General features: G+C 52.4%; 1 protein-coding gene across 2 annotated transcripts; it reads left to right on the top strand.

The window, feature by feature from the left end:
* Positions 1-5,130: 5,130 nt before the first annotated feature.
* SPRYD3 (SPRY domain containing 3) lies at positions 5,131-20,151 on the top strand. 2 transcript variants are annotated; one of them, XM_032348333.1, is made up of 11 exons: positions 5,131-5,248; positions 6,706-6,852; positions 7,851-7,926; positions 8,439-8,563; positions 8,883-9,018; positions 9,855-10,040; positions 16,764-16,913; positions 17,344-17,401; positions 18,078-18,197; positions 18,284-18,456; positions 18,776-20,151. In XM_032348333.1, the coding sequence occupies exons 1-11, from the start codon at positions 5,226-5,228 to the stop codon at positions 18,908-18,910; spliced, it is 1,329 nt and encodes a 442-aa protein (XP_032204224.1). In that variant the 5' UTR covers positions 5,131-5,225; the 3' UTR covers positions 18,911-20,151. The 2 variants fall into 2 exon arrangements, with proteins under 2 accessions (XP_032204224.1, XP_032204225.1); XM_032348334.1 differs by lacking the exon at positions 16,764-16,913.
* Positions 20,152-20,200: the final 49 nt, after the last annotated feature.

Below are 20,200 nucleotides of genomic sequence, written 5' to 3'. Positions count from 1 at the left end.
AGGTTTCCCCTTTCTCCGCATCCTTGCCAGCATCTGTCATTTCCGGACTTGTTAATTTTAGCCATTCTGACTGGTGTGAGGTGGTATCTCATTGTGGTTTTGATTTGTATTTCCCTGATGCCAAGTGCACATCCTCTATTTCTGTTCCTCTGCAAAATGCAAAATGCAGGTTGTAAAACTTACTTTACAGAATTGTTGTAAGTGTGTTAGGGGAAATTCATGTGACATACTGGGTAGGTACTCAGTGTTTTTGTCTTTGTTTTCCTATAATGAATAAAGTTCCTGGCCCACACTAATGTACTCAGCATTTAATGAATGAATGATCCTACCCTTGTTCAAAAATCACTTTCACATCTGAACTCTGGGCTTTGGGAGGCCTCATTGGATGGGAAAAGATCCTGATCTTTCAGCAATGTTTCAGCAGGGCAAGGATACTAGCCTGTGAGAGCTAACCAAATAGATGAGAGCTGTTCAGTCTGAAGAGGAGGCAGAGATATTCAGACAACTCAAGTTCACTGAATGCTTACTTATATTTTGTATGATTCTCACAATGTTCCATTACCATCTCCACTTTGCAAATAAGAAGACCTATTTAGAGATTTTTTTTTAAGAATTTTATTTATTTATTTGACAGAGAGAGATCACAAGTAGGCAGAGAGGCAGGCAGAAAGAGAGGAAGGGAAGCAGGCCCCTGCTGAGCAGAGAGCCCGATGTGGGACTCGATCCCAGGACCCTGAGATCATGACCTGAGCCGAAGGCAGTGGCTTAACCCACTGAGCCACCCAGGCGCCCCTATTTAGAGATGTTAAATACCTTGCCAAAGGCCACATAGCTAGATGGTGGGATCCACTGGATTCCGAGTTCAATGCTCTTTTCACTTCAACCTAAAAACTTTCATGATGCAGAAAAACATGAAGACTTTGGATAAGTTAAACACAGACTTCTTTGCTAAATTATCTAAATAGTCAAACCACATGTAACTTCTAGAGCTAGAGAAAGGTTGTTTTAAGGCAACTAAAAGGAAGGTAGCCTTATGTTGGGGGTAGGGTGGGAATAAACACAAGAAATGTATTATTATGATATATAGCACAGACTGAAAAAGGAAAGAAGTTAGAAAAGAATTAATAAGATCATATGTAAAAGATCCCTGGTAAGTCACGAAAAGACTAGACCTTCTCTTTTTCTTCTTCTTGAGCTATTAGAATACCCCCAGCTTAAGTCTGTGCTCTTTTCAAAAGCAACCTGGGGCTGATTGAAGTCTGGGTTCCTGCCCTTTTTGGTAGGCCAGCTGTGTCCTCTTTATAACCTGTCTCTGGCAAAGCTGTTGAAGAAAGTATCCTAGGCTGTAACAAAACATTGGTCATAGTAAATATTTCTTTTTCCTCCCTAAAATTTTGGCCTGAAAGCCTAGAATTTAATATTAAACAACCAGAGTAAGTTAAGGGGGGTAGCAATTAAATCTATTACATCACCATCAAATATAGTTGACCCTTGAGCAACATGGGTTTGAACCGCACTGGTCCACATATAAGCAGATTTTTTTTTCGATAAATACAGGATAGCACTATGAATGTATTTTCTCTTCCTTATGATTTTCTTAGTAACATTCTTTCCTCCAGCTTACTTTGCTGTAAGAATACAACATATTTGTATAACATGCAAAATATGTGTTAACTGACTGTTTATGTTTATGTTCTGTTATGCTTATGTCATTAGTAAGCCTTCTGGTCAACAGTGGGTTATTAGCAGTTAAGTTTTGGGGGAATTAAAAGTTATATGCAGATGTATCATATTTATCAGGAAAAACCCACACATAAGTAGATCTGCACAGTTCAAACCTATGCCGCTCAAGGGTCAACTGTACTCTTTGGAAAAGACTGAATAACTGTCTCAGATTGAGGAGACTAAGGAGACATGACAAGGGAATGTAATGTCGGATCCCAGATTGGATGTTGTACAAGGAAAAGGATATTAGTGGAACAACAGGTGATGTCTGAATGATGTCTGTAAATCACTTAATAGTGTTATACCAACATTAATATCCTGGTTTTCACTAATTATACTATGGTTATATAAATGTTAACATTAGCATGTGGAATTCCATGCACAAGTATAAACTGTTTCAAAATTTAAAAAAATTTATTAATGGTTTATTGACTTAATGCAAAATCTAAAACCATGAAACTTCTAGAAGAAAACACAGAACATTTTGTGACCTCGGGTTAGGCAAACATTTCTTAAATGGAACACCAAAAGCATGATTCATAAATTAAAAACTTTGAAAATTTGTACATCTTCATGATTATGAACTTCTGCTCCTGGAAGAACACTGTTTTTTTTTTTTTAAAGATTTTATTTATTTATTTGACATAGAGAGATCACAGTAGGCAGAGAGGCAGGCAGAGAGAGAGGAGGAAGCAGGCTCCCTGCTGAGCAGAGAGCCCGATGCGGGACTCGATCCCAGGACCCTGAGATGATGACCTGAGCCGAAGGCAGCGGCTTAACCCACTGAGCCACCCAGGCGCCCCGTGGAAGAACACTGTTAAAGGATGAGAAGACAAGACACAGACTGGAAGAAATGTACATCACATATTTGATGAAGGATTTGAATTCAAAATATATAAAGAACTTTCAAAATGTAGGATTAAGTGAAGCCACTCGATTTTTAAAACCGGACAAATGACTTGCACAGATATGGCCACTCTCTTGATTGTGGACTTATTAGGATTAGTTATGGATTAGCCTCAGGATCTTCACCTACAAAAAGGAGACATAATAAGATTCTCCACAGAAGACATATGGATGACAAGTATGCATCTGAAAAGATTTTCAGTATCATTAGTTATTATGGAAATGCGAATGAAAATCACAACGAAATACCACTACATACCTACTAGAATGGCCACAGTGAAAAAGAATGACAACACCAGCGTTGGAAAGGTTGGGGAACAAATGGAACATTCATACGCCGCTGATAGGAATTTAAAATGATAGAAGCATTTTGGAAAGCAGTTTGGCAATTTCTCAAAAAGTGAAGCATACATCCACCACGTGGCACAGCCATTCCTTCCTAAGGGTTTCCCAAGAGAAGATGAAAAGTACGTCCAGACAGATTTGGCACACACGTTCATAGCAGCTTTATTTATAACAGCCCTAAATTGGAAACCACCAAATGTCCTTCTGTCAACAGGTGAATCATAAGCAGTCTGTGGTATAACCATAGAGGAGCATACTACTCAGCAATAAAACAATGGATGAATCTTAAGGTAATTATGCGGAATAAAAGGAGCCAGACACTCCTCCCCCACAAGAGCATATACCCCGTGATTTCATTTATGTAGAATTTTAGAAAATGCAAACTCAACTAGTGACCAAAAGCAGATTAGTTGTTTCCTGGGGATGAGAGAGTGAGAGGGAAGGATTACAAAAAGAGCGCAAAGACACTTTTGGAAGTGACGGGATATTCACTGTCTTGACTGTGGTGATATTTTCATGGGTATATACATAACTTACAAAATTGTACACCTTAAATATGTCGGGTTTATTGTATGTCGATTATATCTCAATAAAGTTGTTTGATCAAATACGTTTAGATACCAAGCACAAATTATCGATTAAATCCTGAGAATGCCAACAGATGGAGGATTCGCTGAAAGGGCCAGCCCCACACCTGGGACCTGATCAGAAAATCTCGGGTGGAATCACGATCAGTAACACTCTGAAAACACCTTCTTCTGACATCTTTCCATTTCAGGCTCAAACTAGCTAGCGAGTTCCTGGAAGGAGCCAGGAGACCTTGTGTGGGATGGCTGTGACTCTCAAGCAGCCCTGGCCTGTTGCTCTTTGGCTGCCTTTGGGAGGAGTGGAGCTGAGGTTGGGGGCTATTGTCATAGCTTAGGAAGAGGAGGTCAAAGAGAAGCAATGAAGGAAACAGGAGCCAGAGATGAGTTGGGAAAAGTAACTCGATTTTTGCAGTCCAGGGGTTGGAAAGGAGCTAAGAGATCACATGCTTCAAAATTTTTGTTTATGGGTAAGAACACCAAGGCCTGACCTCAGGCACAGACTGAACTGAAGCTCTCATCCAGATTTCCCAATTTCCGATCTGCATTTACTTCCCTCATCGATTTCCATCATGCCAAGTGGCCAAGTGGCTGCTGTTTGGTATACAAGATGATGATGTCTTCCATCCCATCCAACATTTGTAACAGTAACTATTTATAAGAATGGGATAAAGCCCAGGCTCTGAAGGATACCACAGTCTGTCAGAGACCGATCTATATACAGAGGTGACAGTTAAATAATAAAGGGTAGAAAATCAAGTGCTAGCGATGAGGCCCAAATGACATGGTTTGAGAATGCAGAGGAGGGGAAACCCTCCAATCTGGAAGAGAGATCTGGTGATGGGAGGCGATCTGGGCAGCTCCAAACACTCTTTAGTAGGTGCTCAATAAATATAAGTATCCTTCCACCCTTCACGTAATGACTCCCGCCTAACTTTACTTAGGTCACACTAAGAGCCTCCAGTCCGGAACAGCGTGACGTTTCGTGCCACTGAGCTTTACGCATCCAAAGTTCTCTCCTCCTGGAATGGACTGTCCTTCCCAGAACGAGCGGAAGATGACATGACCCAGAGCTCCAGCGAATAGAGAGCACACGGTAACAGCACAGCTCCGGGGAATATAAAGCATGCGGGAACTGTTAGGTGCACGAGCTATGGAGGCCAGCCTCAGGATCTTCATTTGCAAAAGGGAGATAATAACAAGATTCATTTCAGAAGGTTGCGGAGTGGATTAAAAGGACATTGCTACGAAGCCTTCCTCCGCGGCACGTCCCGCACAGAAGGAGCGCTCAGGCAAGATTGGCAGTCGCCGTAGGTGCGCAGCGACCTTCTCCCCGCCTAGCGCGGGAGCCGCCCCTTGGCTGCCCAGTCAGCGCCCAGGGCGCCGGGCGCGACCTCCGCGCCGCCACGTCGCCGCCTCCCACCCTCCGACACTCGGCTTTACCAGCCCCTACCCTGCGCTAGGTACCCAGTTCACCGGGCCGCGCCCGACTCTGCCTGCGTCCTCCGATTGGCCCTTGCAGATGTCTGTCGTCCTGGGCCGCTGCAGATTGGCCGGGGTGGCAGGGGAGGGGCGGGCCTCGGGGGAGCGTAGGAAGGGCGGGGACCCGGATGTGTGTGGTGGCGGCGGCCGAAGAGCTAGGGTGCGGAGCTGAGAGGCCTATGGATGAGGAGGACGCGGCGGCCCCGGTAGGCGGGGATCGGGGGCGGGGTCCCGGAGGCCTCGGGTCTCCCCGGAGCTTGAGGCAGGAGGCGGGGGTCCTGGGCGGGGGCTTCGGGGTCAGGGGCGTGGCGTGAGCCCGGGTCACGGGGCTTCCTGCCTCGGGACCCTCCTCGGTACCGGGCCAGGGGATCCTGCGCGTAGTCGCGGGGACGAGCCGGACCCCCCGCCCCCGGGTCTCGTCTGAGCGACCAGGCCGTGCCCAAGCTGGAGGAGGTACCCGGTGCGGCTGCCACTCGTGGGTGCCGAGGCTGTGCGGTTCTGGGCGAGCAGACGTCCCCAGGTCTGGGGGCCAGTATCTGTCTAGGGTGGAGCCCTGGTTGCGTGCGAGGAGGGCAGCCCCGCTGGTGCCTACCCTTCTGGGCCACGTGGTGGCTTGCAGCTACTGCAGGAGGGGGCGCTTTAGGATTGAAGGATTGCAATTCAGCCCAACTGAGGCTTATTTAAGCATCTACTGTATGCAAGGCACTGTCCGGCCTTGATGGAACCCCTGTCCCAGTGCTGGGTGACAGGAAGAGAAAATAATCTCCTGTTTTTCTCACTTTTCGCTTCTAGGAAAAAACCTATCCATCCATCATCCATCCATCCATTCATTCATTAGCATTGTGGTGATTTAAATACCCAGGTCATTCTACTTCTCTCCATCTTCACTGCTACCATCCTAATGGATACCATGTCTCATTGGAGCTGCTGGAACAGTCTCCTGCTTAATTGTTCTCCACTTCTGCTCTTGATTCTGTTATGATCGATTCTCCAGACAACAGCAGGAATGATCTTTAAGATCTGATAAACCGTAAAATCCTATCATTTTCTTGCTTAAAACCCTCCAGAGGTTTCCCATCCCACTTGGAAGGAAATCCAGACTCCTTAACATGGTCTGCAGGGCCTTGTAGGGCTTCTCTCTGGCTCCAGCCTTCTTCCCATCCTCTTCTTGAACATTCTCCCACATGTTCCCTACACACCAGCCACCCTGGCCTTTTTGTTCCTCTACCATGCCTGCTCCCTTCCAGCCCAGGACCTGTGTCCTGGCTGTCCTCTCTACCTGAAGTACTCTTCCTTGGGCTTGTCACATGCCTGGCCTCTTCTCAAATCAAATGTCACCTCAGAGAGGCCTCCTCTGTCCACTGTATCCAAAGTAGTCTTTAGACTTTACCCCGTTATTCTGTGTCACCCCACTCTGTTGTTTCTTCCACTGGCCAACACTGTCGGGTGTGTGTCTCATCTGTCTTGCCTCCCAACTAGAGTGGAAGTGCAGTGAGAACAGGAATGCCACCTGTTTTTGGTGCATATAGCAGGAGTCAGTACGTGTTTGCCGAATGAAAGGATGGCTTCGAGTCCAGTGCCCTGTCCACGTTCTGTGTCAAACAGGCTGAGCTGCTTTGCTCAGGGCCCTGCTTCCTTCTCAGTCCCCTTTTCCCCGTGGCAGGTTTGTTCTCATGAACAAGATGGATGACCTCAACCTGCACTACCGGTTTCTGAATTGGCGCCGGAGGATCCGGGAGATTCGGGAGGTCCGGGCTTTCCGATACCAGGAGAGGTTCAAGCACATTCTTGTAGATGGAGACACTTTGAGGTGAGGTGGCGGGGGTGGGGTGTGCTTTCACATTTTCCTTGCTCTGCCAGATCTTAGAGATGAAAAAGGGGTTTTTTGGAAGCAAGGTCTGTCTACACTGGGCGAGCCTTTGACCCCGAAGGCCTTTCTGAGTGGAGCAGCATGTGCGCCTACAGCCTGCACTCTCTTCTGCCTGTTTCTGGGTCACTCTGTCCTGGTCCACGTTGGAAGGAATTATGTCAGAGATAGGAGATGTCAGAGATAGTGCCTTGAGTTGCCCCAGCGCCTCGTTGAGAGGACTTCAGTCTGGGGTGTCTGTGTCTCCACAGCCTGGGTCTCAGGGGTTGGGTTTGGAGGAGAGTAGCCATGTCAGAGGCAGTGGATTTCCTGTTTTGGAAAGGACCGTTCCCTAATGCATCCTGCCTGCCACCGTCCAACCCTTTTGTTTGTGTTTGTTTTCTCTCTCTTTTCTGGCTTGATCCCCTTCCCTGACTCCTTCTGAGCCTAATTTTCTCACAAAGCTGTCCCTGAGTGGGGGAAGGAAGTAGTGCTTTTTAGCCTGGAGACAAGAAAGCTGAGGAGTGGGGACCGAATACCCATCTTCCAATCTACAAAGGGCTTTGGTACAGAGGATAGAGACCAGACTTTCTTCAGCTCCATTGAGGACAGAGCCAGAGGAAAAGGGCCGAAGCTGCAGTATGAGGGACTGAGGTTAGACAGGGTTGTGAGACCCCTACTAGGCAACTAAGGGAGGCTCTGCATTCTTTTCCCCCTGGAAATGAAGGAGCCAGGCTTGTGTTGGTCTGGTGTGGGCTGGACCCTGGCTGGAGGCAGCGGGAGGGGTGGGTGACCTCAAGTATTTCATTATGGTGTCTGTGCAGATGTCCTGAAGTGTGGCCTGATGGAGTCTCCTCTGTGTTGGCCCTTGTGGTGGGGGTTTGGGGGTGGAGATGCTGAGGCCCTCCCCCCAGCTCTTGGGCTAGGCTGCTCATGGAACTCCCCCCTCATTCCTCCCTCAGTTACCATGGAAACTCCGGTGAAGTTGGCTGCTACGTGGCTTCTCGACCTCTGACCAAGGACAGCAATTATTTTGAGGTGATCAAGGCAGTGGGTGGGCAGAGCAGGGGAAGAGCTTCTTAAGCTCTAGGGAGCTCTTTTACTAGATTCTTGATCTGATCCTTTTAATTTTCCATCAGGGCTGTCTCCTTGGCTGAGGAAAGGGCACAGGATAGTGTGGTGTCTCAGCTGAGAGGTGCCATAGTCCTGTCACCCTGTCCCTCTGTTCTCCTGCCCCTCAGCTAGGTAGACGTTTACACATACCCCAGACTCTGACCCATGGCCTTTCCCACTTGCTAACCTGAGCCCAGCCTCTGCTCCATCTCCTGTCTTGTTTCCATAATTTGGAAATGATTTTCTAAGTAATCCTGACAAAGTAGGCCCCTAGTCTCCCCAGTGCTCCTCTGAGTGCCCTGACTTTTCTCTGATTCACATGTTTTTGGCCTCTCTGAGCCTCTTTGAGTTTTTGATGTCTGACTGCTCTTCCCCAAGCCCCCAGCAACTCATCCCTTTTCTGGTGCTTGCTGACTGTCCTGCTCTCCTTTCCCCAGGTATCGATTGTGGACAGCGGGGTCCGGGGCACCATAGCTGTGGGGCTTGTCCCACAATACTACAGCCTGGATCATCAGCCTGGCTGGTTGCCTGACTCTGTAGCCTACCATGCTGATGACGGCAAGTGAGTTACCGTCTGTGGAATCTTACACTTTTCCCATGGGTTTGGGGACCTTAGATAACAAAGGACTACCTTGGGTGACTGCTGCCTTTCCTTTACCTATCTTGGGGTATTTTCATGGACTTTTCTGATCAGGACAGAAAGGTGGCCTGATAGCGAGCCTTGGAGGTTTGCGGACTTAGAGGGGAGGGTGGAGCTCATGCGTGGACACAGGTAGGTGCATCACAGAATGGGAGCAGCAAGAGGGGCCCCAGGGGTCTGGTGCTCTCCACCAGTTGGGAGGCCAGAGTCAGGTCCTGTGTCTGTGCTGCTCCGTCCACAGGCTATACAATGGCCGAGCCAAAGGCCGGCAGTTTGGGTCAAAGTGCAACTCTGGGGACCGGATTGGCTGCGGCATCGAGCCTGTGTCCTTTGATGTGCAGACTGCCCAGATCTTTTTCACCAAAAACGGGAAACGGGTGAGTGGGAAATCCTGGGTGGGATTTAAGTGACTTGAAGCCATCCAAGAAATTGTGGGAATGAAAATTGCCCAGTTGGGGCTTGCCCAGGGACCTGTTGGCTTAGTTCCCACCTCCTTCAGGCCATCCTCAGCTTCCCCCGAAGTCTGCACGTGGGAGAAGCCACTTCCCCGGCCCAGAGAAGCTGGGACATTAGCCTAGACGAGAGATGCAGAGGGGCAGGTGGACCGAAATGGGGTAGGGGAAGCAGGATTGGGTGATGTGGGGGAAGGTTTTGAGCAAAAAAAGAGAGGGAGAGGTTATGGCTTTGACGCATAAGCTGGAGGTCCTCTTCGGAGCTTTGACTTGAATGCTTTTGAGGATATGTCCTTTTTGTGTTTTTTTTCTTGTTTCACATCTTTCCTTCCCTCTTCAGAGAAAGCCTAGTAGTGCTGAAGGGATGGGGAAGAGCAAGTAGAAGAGAGGGACCCCCAGCTCTCTTTCTTCTCCTACCCAACTCCCTCTCCCACCCTGGGAGGATGGCTTTCTCAGGCCTTGGCCACGATGACGTCCTTCCTTAGTGTCCCTGCCTCTGCTCTTTCCTGCTCCAGAACACACTCACATGCCCAAGGTCAAGAGACTTGTGTTTGCCGTCTAGCGCTGTGGATGCCTTGCTCGTCCAGGAATCCTTAGCCACTTTTTAAACTTCTCTGTACCTCTTTTTTTCTGTCTGTCAGTGTGTGTGATAATTATTTGTTGCATCATCTCAGAAGTACCCTGGTGAGAATTAGGTGCACTGAGGAACAGGATGCCAGGTGGCAGCTCCCTCCCTCCGGCCCTCCCTCCCTCCGCTGCAGGTGGGCTCCACCATCATGCCCATGTCCCCAGACGGACTGTTCCCGGCGGTGGGCATGCACTCTCTGGGTGAGGAGGTGCGCCTGCACCTCAACGCTGAGCTGGGCCGCGAAGACGACAGTGTCATGATGGTGGACAGTTATGAGGATGAGTGGGGCCGGCTGCATGATGTCCGAGTCTGCGGAACTGTGAGTGACAGGCGGTGGGATGGGGGTGGTCGCGGGGAGGGCTGGGCCGAACCTCCCTGGGCCGCATAAGCGGGTCTGAATTACTTAGAATGGGGAGTGAAGACAGTGTCTTTTGTAGGGTTTTGGGAGATGGGAATTTGGGACCTTGACATGATTCTTTGAATCCAGATCCATGTTCCTCTTAGTGCTGATTGTCCTTCTTCCCTTGCCCGGCCCGGAGAGCTCAGGTTAGTTGCTCTACTCTCGGCACGGCACTAGGTTCTACTTTGCCTTCTTTGGTTCCTTCTGCACCCGGTGCCCTCTGCTGCCCTATACACCTGCCTTTGAAAGGCTGGGGCTCACTTGCAAGTGGGATGCCTGTATCCCCATTTCACCGCATCCCAGTTCAGCGGGTCCAAACTCTCCATTCACTGTCACAAGTCCCAGTCCCGTGGGGGAAGGTTCTGAGATTTTTTTTTTTTTTTTTAAAGATTTTATTTATTTATTTGACAGACAGAGATCACAAGTAGGCAGAGAGGCAGGCAGAGAGAGAGAGAGAGAGGGAGGGAAGCAGGCTTCCTGCGGAGCAGAGAGCCCGATGCGGGGCTCGATCCCAGGACCCTGAGATCATGACCCGAGCCGAAGGCAGCAGCCCAAACCACTGAGCCACCCAGGCGCCCCTGAGATCTTTTTGTAGTAAGCGTGACTATCAGAGTCTTCCGTCTTCTCCCTACATTTAAAAAAAATATTTTTTTAATCTATTTGACAGAGACACAATGAGAGAGGAACACAAGTAAGGGGAGTGGGAGAGGGAGAAGCAGGCTCTCCGCTGAGCAGAGAGCCCGATGTGGGGCTCAATCCAGGACCCTGGGATCATGACCTGAGCTGAAGGCAGACGCTTAATGACTGAGCCAGCTAGGTGTCCCCCGCTACATTTTAATAGAGGACAAGAACAGAGGCAGATGAAAATTCCGTGAGCGTCCGGGACTTTGCAAAGCTTGCTTTTTTAGACATCTTCCCAGTGTACCTGGTCTGGTCTCTCCCTGGATTTGAAACTTTCTTGGGGAATATTTGAACCTTGGGAGAGGGAAATTCTTCACCTTTACCCTCTCTGCCTCATGCTGGGTTGGGAGTGAATGGCTGCTGAGTCAGAGGTCTGGCCCTGACCTCCAGTGGGCTGCTTAGGCCTCCCACTTCGAATTGTCCCCCTGCTGCCCTCTTGGCTCCTGGCTCAACCTTTTTCTCCAGCCTCTGGCCTTCTCACCCGAACCCAGGCTGTTTTCAGTTCAGCCTTTGGTAGCAAAACAGAAACAGTGGGGGGTGGGAGTGGATTATGAGCAAGGCTCCCTCCATCCTGGAGTTCAAGGTGAGTCAGACTTAAGGAAAATGGCAGCATGTTTGCCCTCCTGTTGCTTCTGATACTCCACACCCCCTCTGGCGTTGGGTTCTGAGGATGGTGCTGGCTGCAAGCCAGGGGCTTCAGATCCCCACTCCTTGACCCTCATCTCTTTCGTATCTTTTCCCCCTTCCACTATCCACTATCATTTTGACAACATCTACAGAGTTGAACTTGGGACTGAGCCAGGGTGATGTTCCAGCTCTCTTCCCTGACCTCTCCTCAAGAGTGTTTTCCTGGCATCCTTTCCCTGCCTGGACCTGTCCCCACTCTGCCCCCAGCTCCTCCCAGGCAATCTTTTCTAATTGATGTAGAATCCTGTAGACATTTATAAATAGCCTTCCTTCCTCTCTGCCCTCCCCCAGTGCCCTCAGGTCACACTTTGGAGAATTTTTTCTTTCTTAAACATGAGCCGTGAAGTCTGGCTCTTGTCTCAGACCCTCACCCTAGGCTAGGACTGCCAGCAGGGTGGGCACTCGGTTCCCTGAGCACCTGCTCCCCTGGGGCAGACTAGGGCATGAGCCTCTTGACGGCTATCTGCCTCTCTCCTCCTCTTGCCATCTTTCTTTCTTTCTTTTTAAGATTTTATTTATTTATCAGATAGAGATCACAAGTAGGCAGAGAGGCAGGTAGCGGTCGGGGTCGGGAGGGGGGATGAAAGCTCCCTGCTGAGCAGAGAGCCCAATGTGGGGCTCCATCCCAGGATGCTGGGATCATGACCTGAGCCAAAGGCATAGGCTTTAATCCACTGAGCCACCCAGGCACCCCCTCTTGTCATCTCTCAAATGAGGGTGACTTACCCAGTTTCTTCCGTCCCCACTTGTCTCTTGCCCTGCACCCTCTTGTCCCTTCTGACCATCCAGTGTCGTTCTGATCCAGCCCTTAGAGTTTTGTTTCCTGGAGGAGCCTGGGAGAGGTCAGTAGGGCCATGCCTGTGCCTCCCATTTCTAAAGATGTCTAGCTCAGCTGTTTCTCCTATTTGCTCTTCCTGTTTTCCGTCCCCTCTGTGGGGAGCCCTTCCCTGGGGCCTCAGACCTCTTGCTGTGGGTTGGAGCCTGTCTTTGGTGAAGTTTCCAGTCCAGTGCCTTTAGAACCATAAAGGTTTGAGAGAGGCTCTGACGCCATCCAGACCAGGGCTTCTCAGTGCAGAGCTGGAGACCATTCCCTGACACGCATGGCCTGCAGCGTCCCCAGCGCCCAGTGCTTGGAGTTCCCTCCTGTAGTCATCCTTGTCATCATGACAGCCCTCGTGTTCCCACAGCTCTTTTTGTTGTGTGGCTGATGAAAAGACAGCCCCATTCAGAAGCGAAGAGACTGGTTCAAATGTCAAACAGTGAATTAGCTACGAAACTAAGCCCAGACACTCATTCTTGGATCCCTTGCCCTGGCCCTGTCCACTGCTGGATACATGCTGTGCCTTTCTCCCTAGCTGCTCTCCTGTAGCCCATCGTCTCTCCTCCTGGCCCCTCTCATAAGATGAATCCGAAATTCTGGGCTTAAGTTCCCACTTGCCCTGTGAGTCTCCTGACTAGCTCCCTTTGCCCCCGTCCTTCTAGAGGAACTTACCTGGCTGCCATGGGACCCTTTGCCTCCAAGGCCTCTGTCTCAATTCGGAGTCTCAGTTATCCTCTCTCTTCCCTTCTCAGCGGTTCTTCCCACAAAGAAGAGCAAATTCTTGACCCCCATTTTTTTTGGCTCTAACGTTACATTATGAACGATTTCCAACATACAGAAAAGTTGAAGCAACAGCACAGTGAGCACCTATCTCCCCACTACCTAGCTTCAACAGTTGTCATATCCAGACTAACCTGGCTCTTTCTTGGGTGGAATTCTTCCCCCTGCATCCTGGGGCCTCAGTTTCCCCTCCCAAGGAGTTCCCCCCCCCCCCATTTTGCAGAGCACTGAGGGTGTTGAAGAGTTGCTGCCATGTTTGCTCAGGGATGGGGGTGTTGCCCCTCACCTCATCCCTGCCCGCAGGCCTTGCAAAGTGAAGTCATGTGTGGGAGGGTGGGGGGCAGTAGGTAAAGCTGGGGGATTAGACTCATTCTGTCTTTGTTTCCTGCTCCTAGCTCCTCTGGCAACTCCTTAGTGACGGGACAACACCTCTGGTATACAAAGAGGGGTGAAGGAGGCCCCACCCTTTGGGGTCCTCCCCCAACCAACCCAGGAGGAGACCATGTTGGGGCCTGAGCTGGCCGGTGGGGAGCATATTCTGGGTTCCTGTTTCAGCTGCTTCTAGGCCCTCAGGGCACTGAGCCCTCCCTTGCTCCTGTCAAGAGGGATTAGGGTCTCTGCTGGCAAGAGGAGAAGGGCTGCCAGAGGAGGAGGGCGGATACCAGCAGGAGAGAAGAGACTGGGAAGGCGCACTGCTGGTACTCAGTGGGGGGTTGGAGCACAGGAGACTCTCTGCCCCGGGTGCTGCAGCCTCAGCCCTGTGCCCTCGAGTCCACCTGTTTGGCCTCCCCAGGCTTTGGGGGTGTGAGGAGGAGGTGCAAGAGTCGGGGGGGTTTGAGAGCCCCAAGGAGTGCGTGACCCTGCCCCCACCAAAGATGTAGGGGTGCATTCCTGTTGGTCCGGCATTGTTGGAGGAGAAACACTAAGAGGAGACAGCTGGTGGATTGGGATAGAGTCATCTGGGGCTCAGCTCTCCTAGGGGGGAAGGGACCAGTTCTGGGAGCCTAGAGGGCCACTGTAGTTGGAAGTAAGGGCTGAGATGGATCGTTTCCTTCTGTGATTGGCAGGTCTAGTCTGTTGTAGCTCTGGAGTGGCTGTTAATGTTTAGGGAGCACTGACGTGTTGGAATGTTCAGGTCCAAGCCCCATTTCCTGATTTAGGGAAAGGTAGAACAGCTACTGAGCCCCTGCTGGGTGAGGGCTCTGTGCTGGGCACTTGACACCCTTCATTTATTTTGGAAACGCAGGTGGTAGTATCCCTATGTCACTGTTGAAGAAACTGAGGCCTAAAGCAGCGGAAATCACTTGCTCGAAGTTAGTGGCTAGTAAGTAACTGGAGTTAAGATTGGAACCTGGGTCCATGCGATTCTCTTTCTAACGGAGAGGCTTCCAAGGCACAGGCTGAGGGACCAGTATCGAGAGTCTGGCAGCTCAGGGGTAAAGCTCCCATCTGCTCTCAGCCCTGGTCTCAGGAAGGGGGAGTGAACTTGAGCTAGGATCTGACCATGAGGCCACAGTACCTAACTGCCCCTGTAGGTGCTGGGAGCGCTCTGGGGGGACTCACTGTGAGGGCTCGGGGGGCCTTCACCGGACAGGAGCAGGAGATCCCATGAGAGAGCAGCAGGGGAGTTGGGGGGCTTACAGCCTGCGGGGCGGCTGTGCCTCACTTGTGGAGGGCAGCATTGCGGGGACCTAGCCTCCCAGCCATCAGTCATCATGTCTGAGTGGTGGGCCGGCTGGGGAGTGGGTTGCAGAGTCCTGGGTCATGTATTTGGTCCTCCTGACCTTTTAGCTGGAGAAAGTGGCCCCATGCTGTGTGCGGCCCAAGACCACAGTCTGCAGTCTCCTCAGGGCTGAGGCTGAGGGAATGGTTGGGCGGGTTTTTCCCAAGGATCGGGATCTGGAGCATCTGTCTCTTGGCTCTCTCTGCGAAGAACACTGTGTTTCCTATGCCGAGGCCAGTTGGACGAAATGGGTCAAGGGCAGCTGTGGGGTCCCCCACCCAGCTCTGCAATGCTGGCCGGAGAGGGTGGGTTGGGGGCTGCGCACACTGGGCGGGCTGGGAGCCTGCGAAGACGCCACCCCTCAGGCCTGCAGGGAGCTGGAGGAGGAGGCCGGCTGGGCAGACAGCACAGAGGGCCGAGTGGGGAATTCCAGCAGTGTGGAATAGTGAGTAAATCAGAAGATGGCCTGTCAGGGACCCCCATTCTGAGGAAAGAAAGCAGTGGGAACTAACAGAAGAGACCTGGGCTAGGGGTGTGACTATGAAAGAGCCAGTGTAACCCGAAACACGCAGGGTGGTGGCTGGAGGACATTGAAAGGCCTGGGTGTGGATGTCCCAGGCAGCCCTGGCTTTTCCCCTGCCTCCATTCTCTGTTGGAGCGGGAAGAGAGGATGGACTTGAGGTGGCTGAGCTTTGGGGATCCCAGCCCAAGAAGAGGGCCCAGTTCCTCCAGTTCCTCTCTGAAGCAGTGGTGCAGATTGCAGGCCCTGCCTGTGCTGGAGACACATGCAGGCTTCCATGCTGGTGCAGGCGAGCCTCATTCCTTTCCTGTTCAGGCACGAGTTCTCGGGGGGTGAGAGGCCAGCGTCCAAAGGCTTGCCAGGGAAAGTGGAGGAGGTCCCCAGGCAGTGTTTTCTTTGGGGCTGGAGGGGCAGGAGGATAGAATAAAGTCTTGAGGGGCAGTTTGGCTAATTAAAAAGGGATTAAGGACTCCCAGGTGATGATGAGGGTGGGGAAAGAGGGGATGGGGTTGAGTCATAACCTCACCATTACCATGACAACTGATAAATAAATCCTCCCAGCTTGGGGGTTGCCGCCCCATCATGCCCAGGCAGGACCACTGTGGAACTGAAGAGCCCCAAGAGTCCATCAGTCACCTCCCCTCTCCCCACAGCCCCACATACCCCAGCCCTCTGCAAGAGCTATGAGGGCCTGCAAGCAGGAAAGCTTGCCTTCATGTGTTTGGCCTGCCCTCATGTTAAGTAAAGGAGTAGAGCTGGTCATTCTGGGTTCTCTGGCTTCCCTCGGCACCTCCCTGACCCAGCTGCCTGACCCAGCTGTCCAAAGGCGAGTAAAATGGACCTTGAGGAATTATGGTAGTCCCATCCCAGGCAGAATCGGTTTCTGAGCTCATCTCCCTTTCTTCAGACATCTGGAGCAGGCATCGAACACTTGCACCCTCCTTGTCCTCCCCATTAGACCCCTCCAGGGGTCTGCTCAGCCTGGTCTTCAGGGCTCCTCCTCTCTGCGCCCAGGGCCCTTGGGGAGGCCTCATCCAGCAGGATGATTCAGGGAAGTGATGCCACAGCCTGGAGAACTCCCCCCCCATCCACCCTCCGCCATGTGCTCCCTGGAGCTCAGCCTTCCGGGTTGCTGGGCTTATGCCCACTTCTCTTCCAGAGCAAGGAGAGACTGCGGCTCAGGCGGCAGGTGTGTGTAGGGCTCACCCCTTCTGCCCATGCTGCCACATTTGCTGCCCGCCAGTCCAACCTATTCTCTCATGCCTGCCTAGAACGTTGGGGCCCACAGCGCGCTGCTAGGGGCCTTTCCCTTTCAGCCAGAGGTTTTGTCAGACCCAGGAAGCTGGTCTCGAGTGCCTTGGGACCAGGTTTCTAGGGCGGGTGTCCATCTGCCCTCCGCACCACCCACTGCCCTTGGCTCTTCCCCCGCAGCTGCTGGAGTACTTGGGCAAGGGCAAGAGCATCGTTGACGTGGGGCTGGCCCAGGCCCGGCACCCACTGAGCACCCGTAGCCACTACTTTGAGGTGGAGATCGTGGACCCTGGAGAGAAATGCTACATCGCCTTGGGGCTGGCCCGGAAGGTGGGCACTCATGCTGGCTCTTTACCTGTATTGCTACTCAGGCCTGGGCCTATTGGGATGGGACCTGGAGACTCTTGGGGAAATCGGGGAGAGGCATTGGGCAGGCATGGACAGAGTATGGTTATATGTGTTCACTGTGGGAGGGTACAGACCCTTCCCCCTCCTCCGTCACAACCCAAGAGAGGGTCGTGACTGTACCATGCACACTGAGCCTGAAGGTGGGGCTAGGCACAGCCTGCAGCGCCGGCTGTGAAAGCCAGGTCTCCTGGTCACCTTCCCTGCTTGTCCTGCTTTCCCAGTGCCTGAAGGCTGTGGGAGGCCGCAGGGGTATGAGCAGCCATCTGTCTGAGAAGACTGAAAGTTCAGATGCCCTCTCCTGTCCTTTTTCCATGCATGCTACCATAGGTTTTCTTTTTCCTTCTTGGTGCAGGATTATCCCAAGAACAGACACCCTGGCTGGAGCAGAGGCTCTGTGGCTTATCATGCAGGTGAGCTGGGGCTGTCCTGAGGCCATCAGGGCGGTGGGGCATATACAGGTACAGGGACATCCATTTTCCTGGACCCCCCCTGCCCCCCCCGCAGATGGGTCTCCCCTCTAGCATCTGGCTGGAGAGCCTTTCTCTGCTGCCGTATCATTTCCCCTTCCCAGGCTGGTAGTGCTTTCTCCTCGTCTGTGTTTTTCCTTCCAGCCTGAAAAACGAGGGGAGCCGAACAGGGGCGGGGGGATCTGGGCCCGAACTGGACATTCCAGGCCTCTGAGTTGGCTCCCTCTGCGCCCTTCTTGCAGATTCTGCACTTTTTTTTTTTTTTCGGTTGGCTTGACTCTGTTTAGGGCTTTCTTTAGAAAGGAGTTGCCGTGAGCTCCTCTTGTCACCCTCATCCCCTTCTCAGCCCCTCGCCCCTCTCTTGCCACCTCCCTGAGCGAGTCAGCCCCTAAGCTGCTTTAGTGGACAGACATTGTATCACTTTTTAAAAAAAATCTGGGGCTTCTTCCTACTTCTGTCTCTCCATTTTTGTTTCATCTTGACTCCCTCTCTTCCTCAGGGCCAGAGAGGGAGGTGAGCAAGGATTCTGCTCAAAATACAGGCCTCTTTGGTTGGGTGAGGGGAAGTGTCAGCCCCTCCTTCAAGTGTGGGCCTTATCGTCTCCCCTCCTCCCCGGCAGATGACGGGAAGATCTTCCATGGCAGTGGTGTGGGCGACCCATTTGGGCCACGCTGTTATAAAGGGGACATTATGGGCTGCGGAATCATGTTCCCCCGGGACTACATTCTGGACAGCGAGGGTGAGTGGGGTAGGGGTGGCCAGCCAGGCTGATCGGGCAGACGGTGGGGGCAGCACCACAGGAGCTCAGGTTTCCTGGCCTCCTAGGTGACAGTGATGACAGTTGTGACACAGTGATCCTATCCCCTACTGCCCGAGCCGTCCGGAACGTCCGGAATGTCATGTACCTGCACCAGGAGGGAGAAGAGGAAGAGGAGGAAGAAGAAGAGGAAGAAGATGGGGAAGAGATTGAGCAAGAGCATGAGGGCAGGAAGGTGGTGGTGAGTGGGGAGAGTGTGGGCTTGAACTGGGGTTCCTGGGCCTGGGCAGGGGCTGGGGTAGTGGGGAATAGGAGGGGAGCCAGAGGCAGGAAGAGGGAAAGCCTCGTGATGGGCGTGTTCTGAGATGCTGGATGCAGCCAGACTATGGTGGGGAGCTGGTTTCCAGACGCCCTCTTGCGGTCACTTCCCACGTCACCTGAGTCTCTCCCCTCTGGTGGTTCTGGGAGTTGGGAGCTTCGAGCGCTTGGGTTTCAAGCCTGTATCATCAGAGGAGGCCAGAGCCAGCCTGCTCCACTCCTCTCTGTGCCCCCACCCCCAGGTTTTCTTCACTCGGAATGGCAAGATCATCGGAAAGAAGGATGCTGTCGTACCTTCTGGTGGCTTCTTCCCCACCATAGGAATGCTGAGCTGTGGGGAGAAAGTCAAAGTGGATCTGCATCCCTTGAGTGGCTAGGGGCTTTGCCCCTAGACCTGCCCCGTCTCCTTTTCCTTGCCCTTTGCAGAACCAGGTGCCCAGTTCCTACCTTCCAGGATTTGTTTACCCAGCAGGCCCCAGGGAGTGTGTAGTCCCTCCACCTCTCACAGATCAGGCCCCTGCCAAGCCCCTCTGTGCCCACGTCCCTGACCTGATAACACCCTGGTCATCAGTCAGTCCTGGGCCCAAGTCCCTGGTTGGAAAGGAGCAGGCCCAAAGAGTGGTGTTGCTCTGTTGGTGCATGCCACTTGCTCTGGCTGGTGGACTCTCGCACCCCCCTTTGCCCCCTGGCCGTGTGAGTGGAGAGGAGTGGGCACCTGTCTCTGCTGCTGTGTGGGCACGAGGCTGTTCTGAGGGTGGAGTAGAGACTGCCCGCTCCCCTATTTAACCACAGTATTTCTCCTTGCATCTTCTCTTTTTTGTTCCCTGCCCTCATTGTGTGGACCAGTTGCTGCTCTTATCCCCCCTGGCTGGGCTAGGGGGGCTCTCTTGGGCCTTGTCTCTCCTTCCACTGACTGCTGTCCCAGGATTACTATTCCAGGGTCTCTGTTCTTTCCCCTGAGAGCCTCTTTCTCCCTCACCGCCTGCTCGCCTGCCCACTGAGAATCTGAGTCTCTGGCCTCCCCCAGCTGTACGCACCTAGGTGGGAGTCTGTTATGTGTTCAATGGAATGAGAGAGGCTACTCGGTGAGGGGGGCTGGGGTCTTGGCTCCTGTACCCCCCTTGCCATCCTTGGGATACCTGCGGCCTCCTTGTCCCCAGTTCCCCAGGCTTTCGGCAGAGACTCCAAAGGGGATCTCTCTTGCCGTGGTGAGGGCAAGACCCCAGAGCCGTGGTTGTGAGCCCAGAGGGCAGCTTGGCCCCTCACTCCCCTTCCCTGCACAACCCCCCACCCCGGGTCCCAGCTTGCTGCCTGTGCCAGTTGCCTGTTTTGCTTCAGTGTTTGATTCTAGCACTTACATGTGTCCTCCCCTACTGAGCCCTCCTGTCTCCTACTGCCTTGACCCCTGACCCCCTTCCTATACAGTGACTTCTGGGAGGAAGAGGGAGCAGGAGCTGTTGACCTTGGTTTGCACAGAGTGGGTGGGCCTTGGTGAAAGGGGGTGAGCTGCTGTATTGCTGGGGTCCCCTCTTTCGGCCCTCCACTACAATGTATGAAATGTATGTACAGCCCAGAGATGTTTATACAGCCAATAAAGATGGAGTTTCTGTATTTATCAGCACGGCCTGGACAGGGGAGTCCTTGCCACTCCACAGGGCAGGGACAGT

The sequence above is a fragment of the Mustela erminea genome, chromosome 6 (genome assembly GCF_009829155.1).
Source record: "Mustela erminea isolate mMusErm1 chromosome 6, mMusErm1.Pri, whole genome shotgun sequence".
Taxonomy (NCBI): domain Eukaryota; kingdom Metazoa; phylum Chordata; class Mammalia; order Carnivora; family Mustelidae; genus Mustela; species Mustela erminea.
Note: the sequence above shows the minus strand (reverse complement) of the source record. Positions and strands in the feature narration are given on the sequence as shown.

What these genes read in the sequence shown, in the direction of transcription:
- SPRYD3 (XM_032348333.1), top strand. Translation starts at nt 5,226, where the DNA reads ATGAGGAGGACGCGGCGGCCCCG. An exon ending in AGGAGGACGCGGCGGCCCCG is followed by an intron (nt 5,249 to 6,705) that starts GTAGGCGGGGAT and finishes TCCCCGTGGCAG; the next exon opens with GTTTGTTCTCATGAACAAGA. An exon ending in TCACCAAAAACGGGAAACGG is followed by an intron (nt 9,019 to 9,854) that starts GTGAGTGGGAAA and finishes CCTCCGCTGCAG; the next exon opens with GTGGGCTCCACCATCATGCC.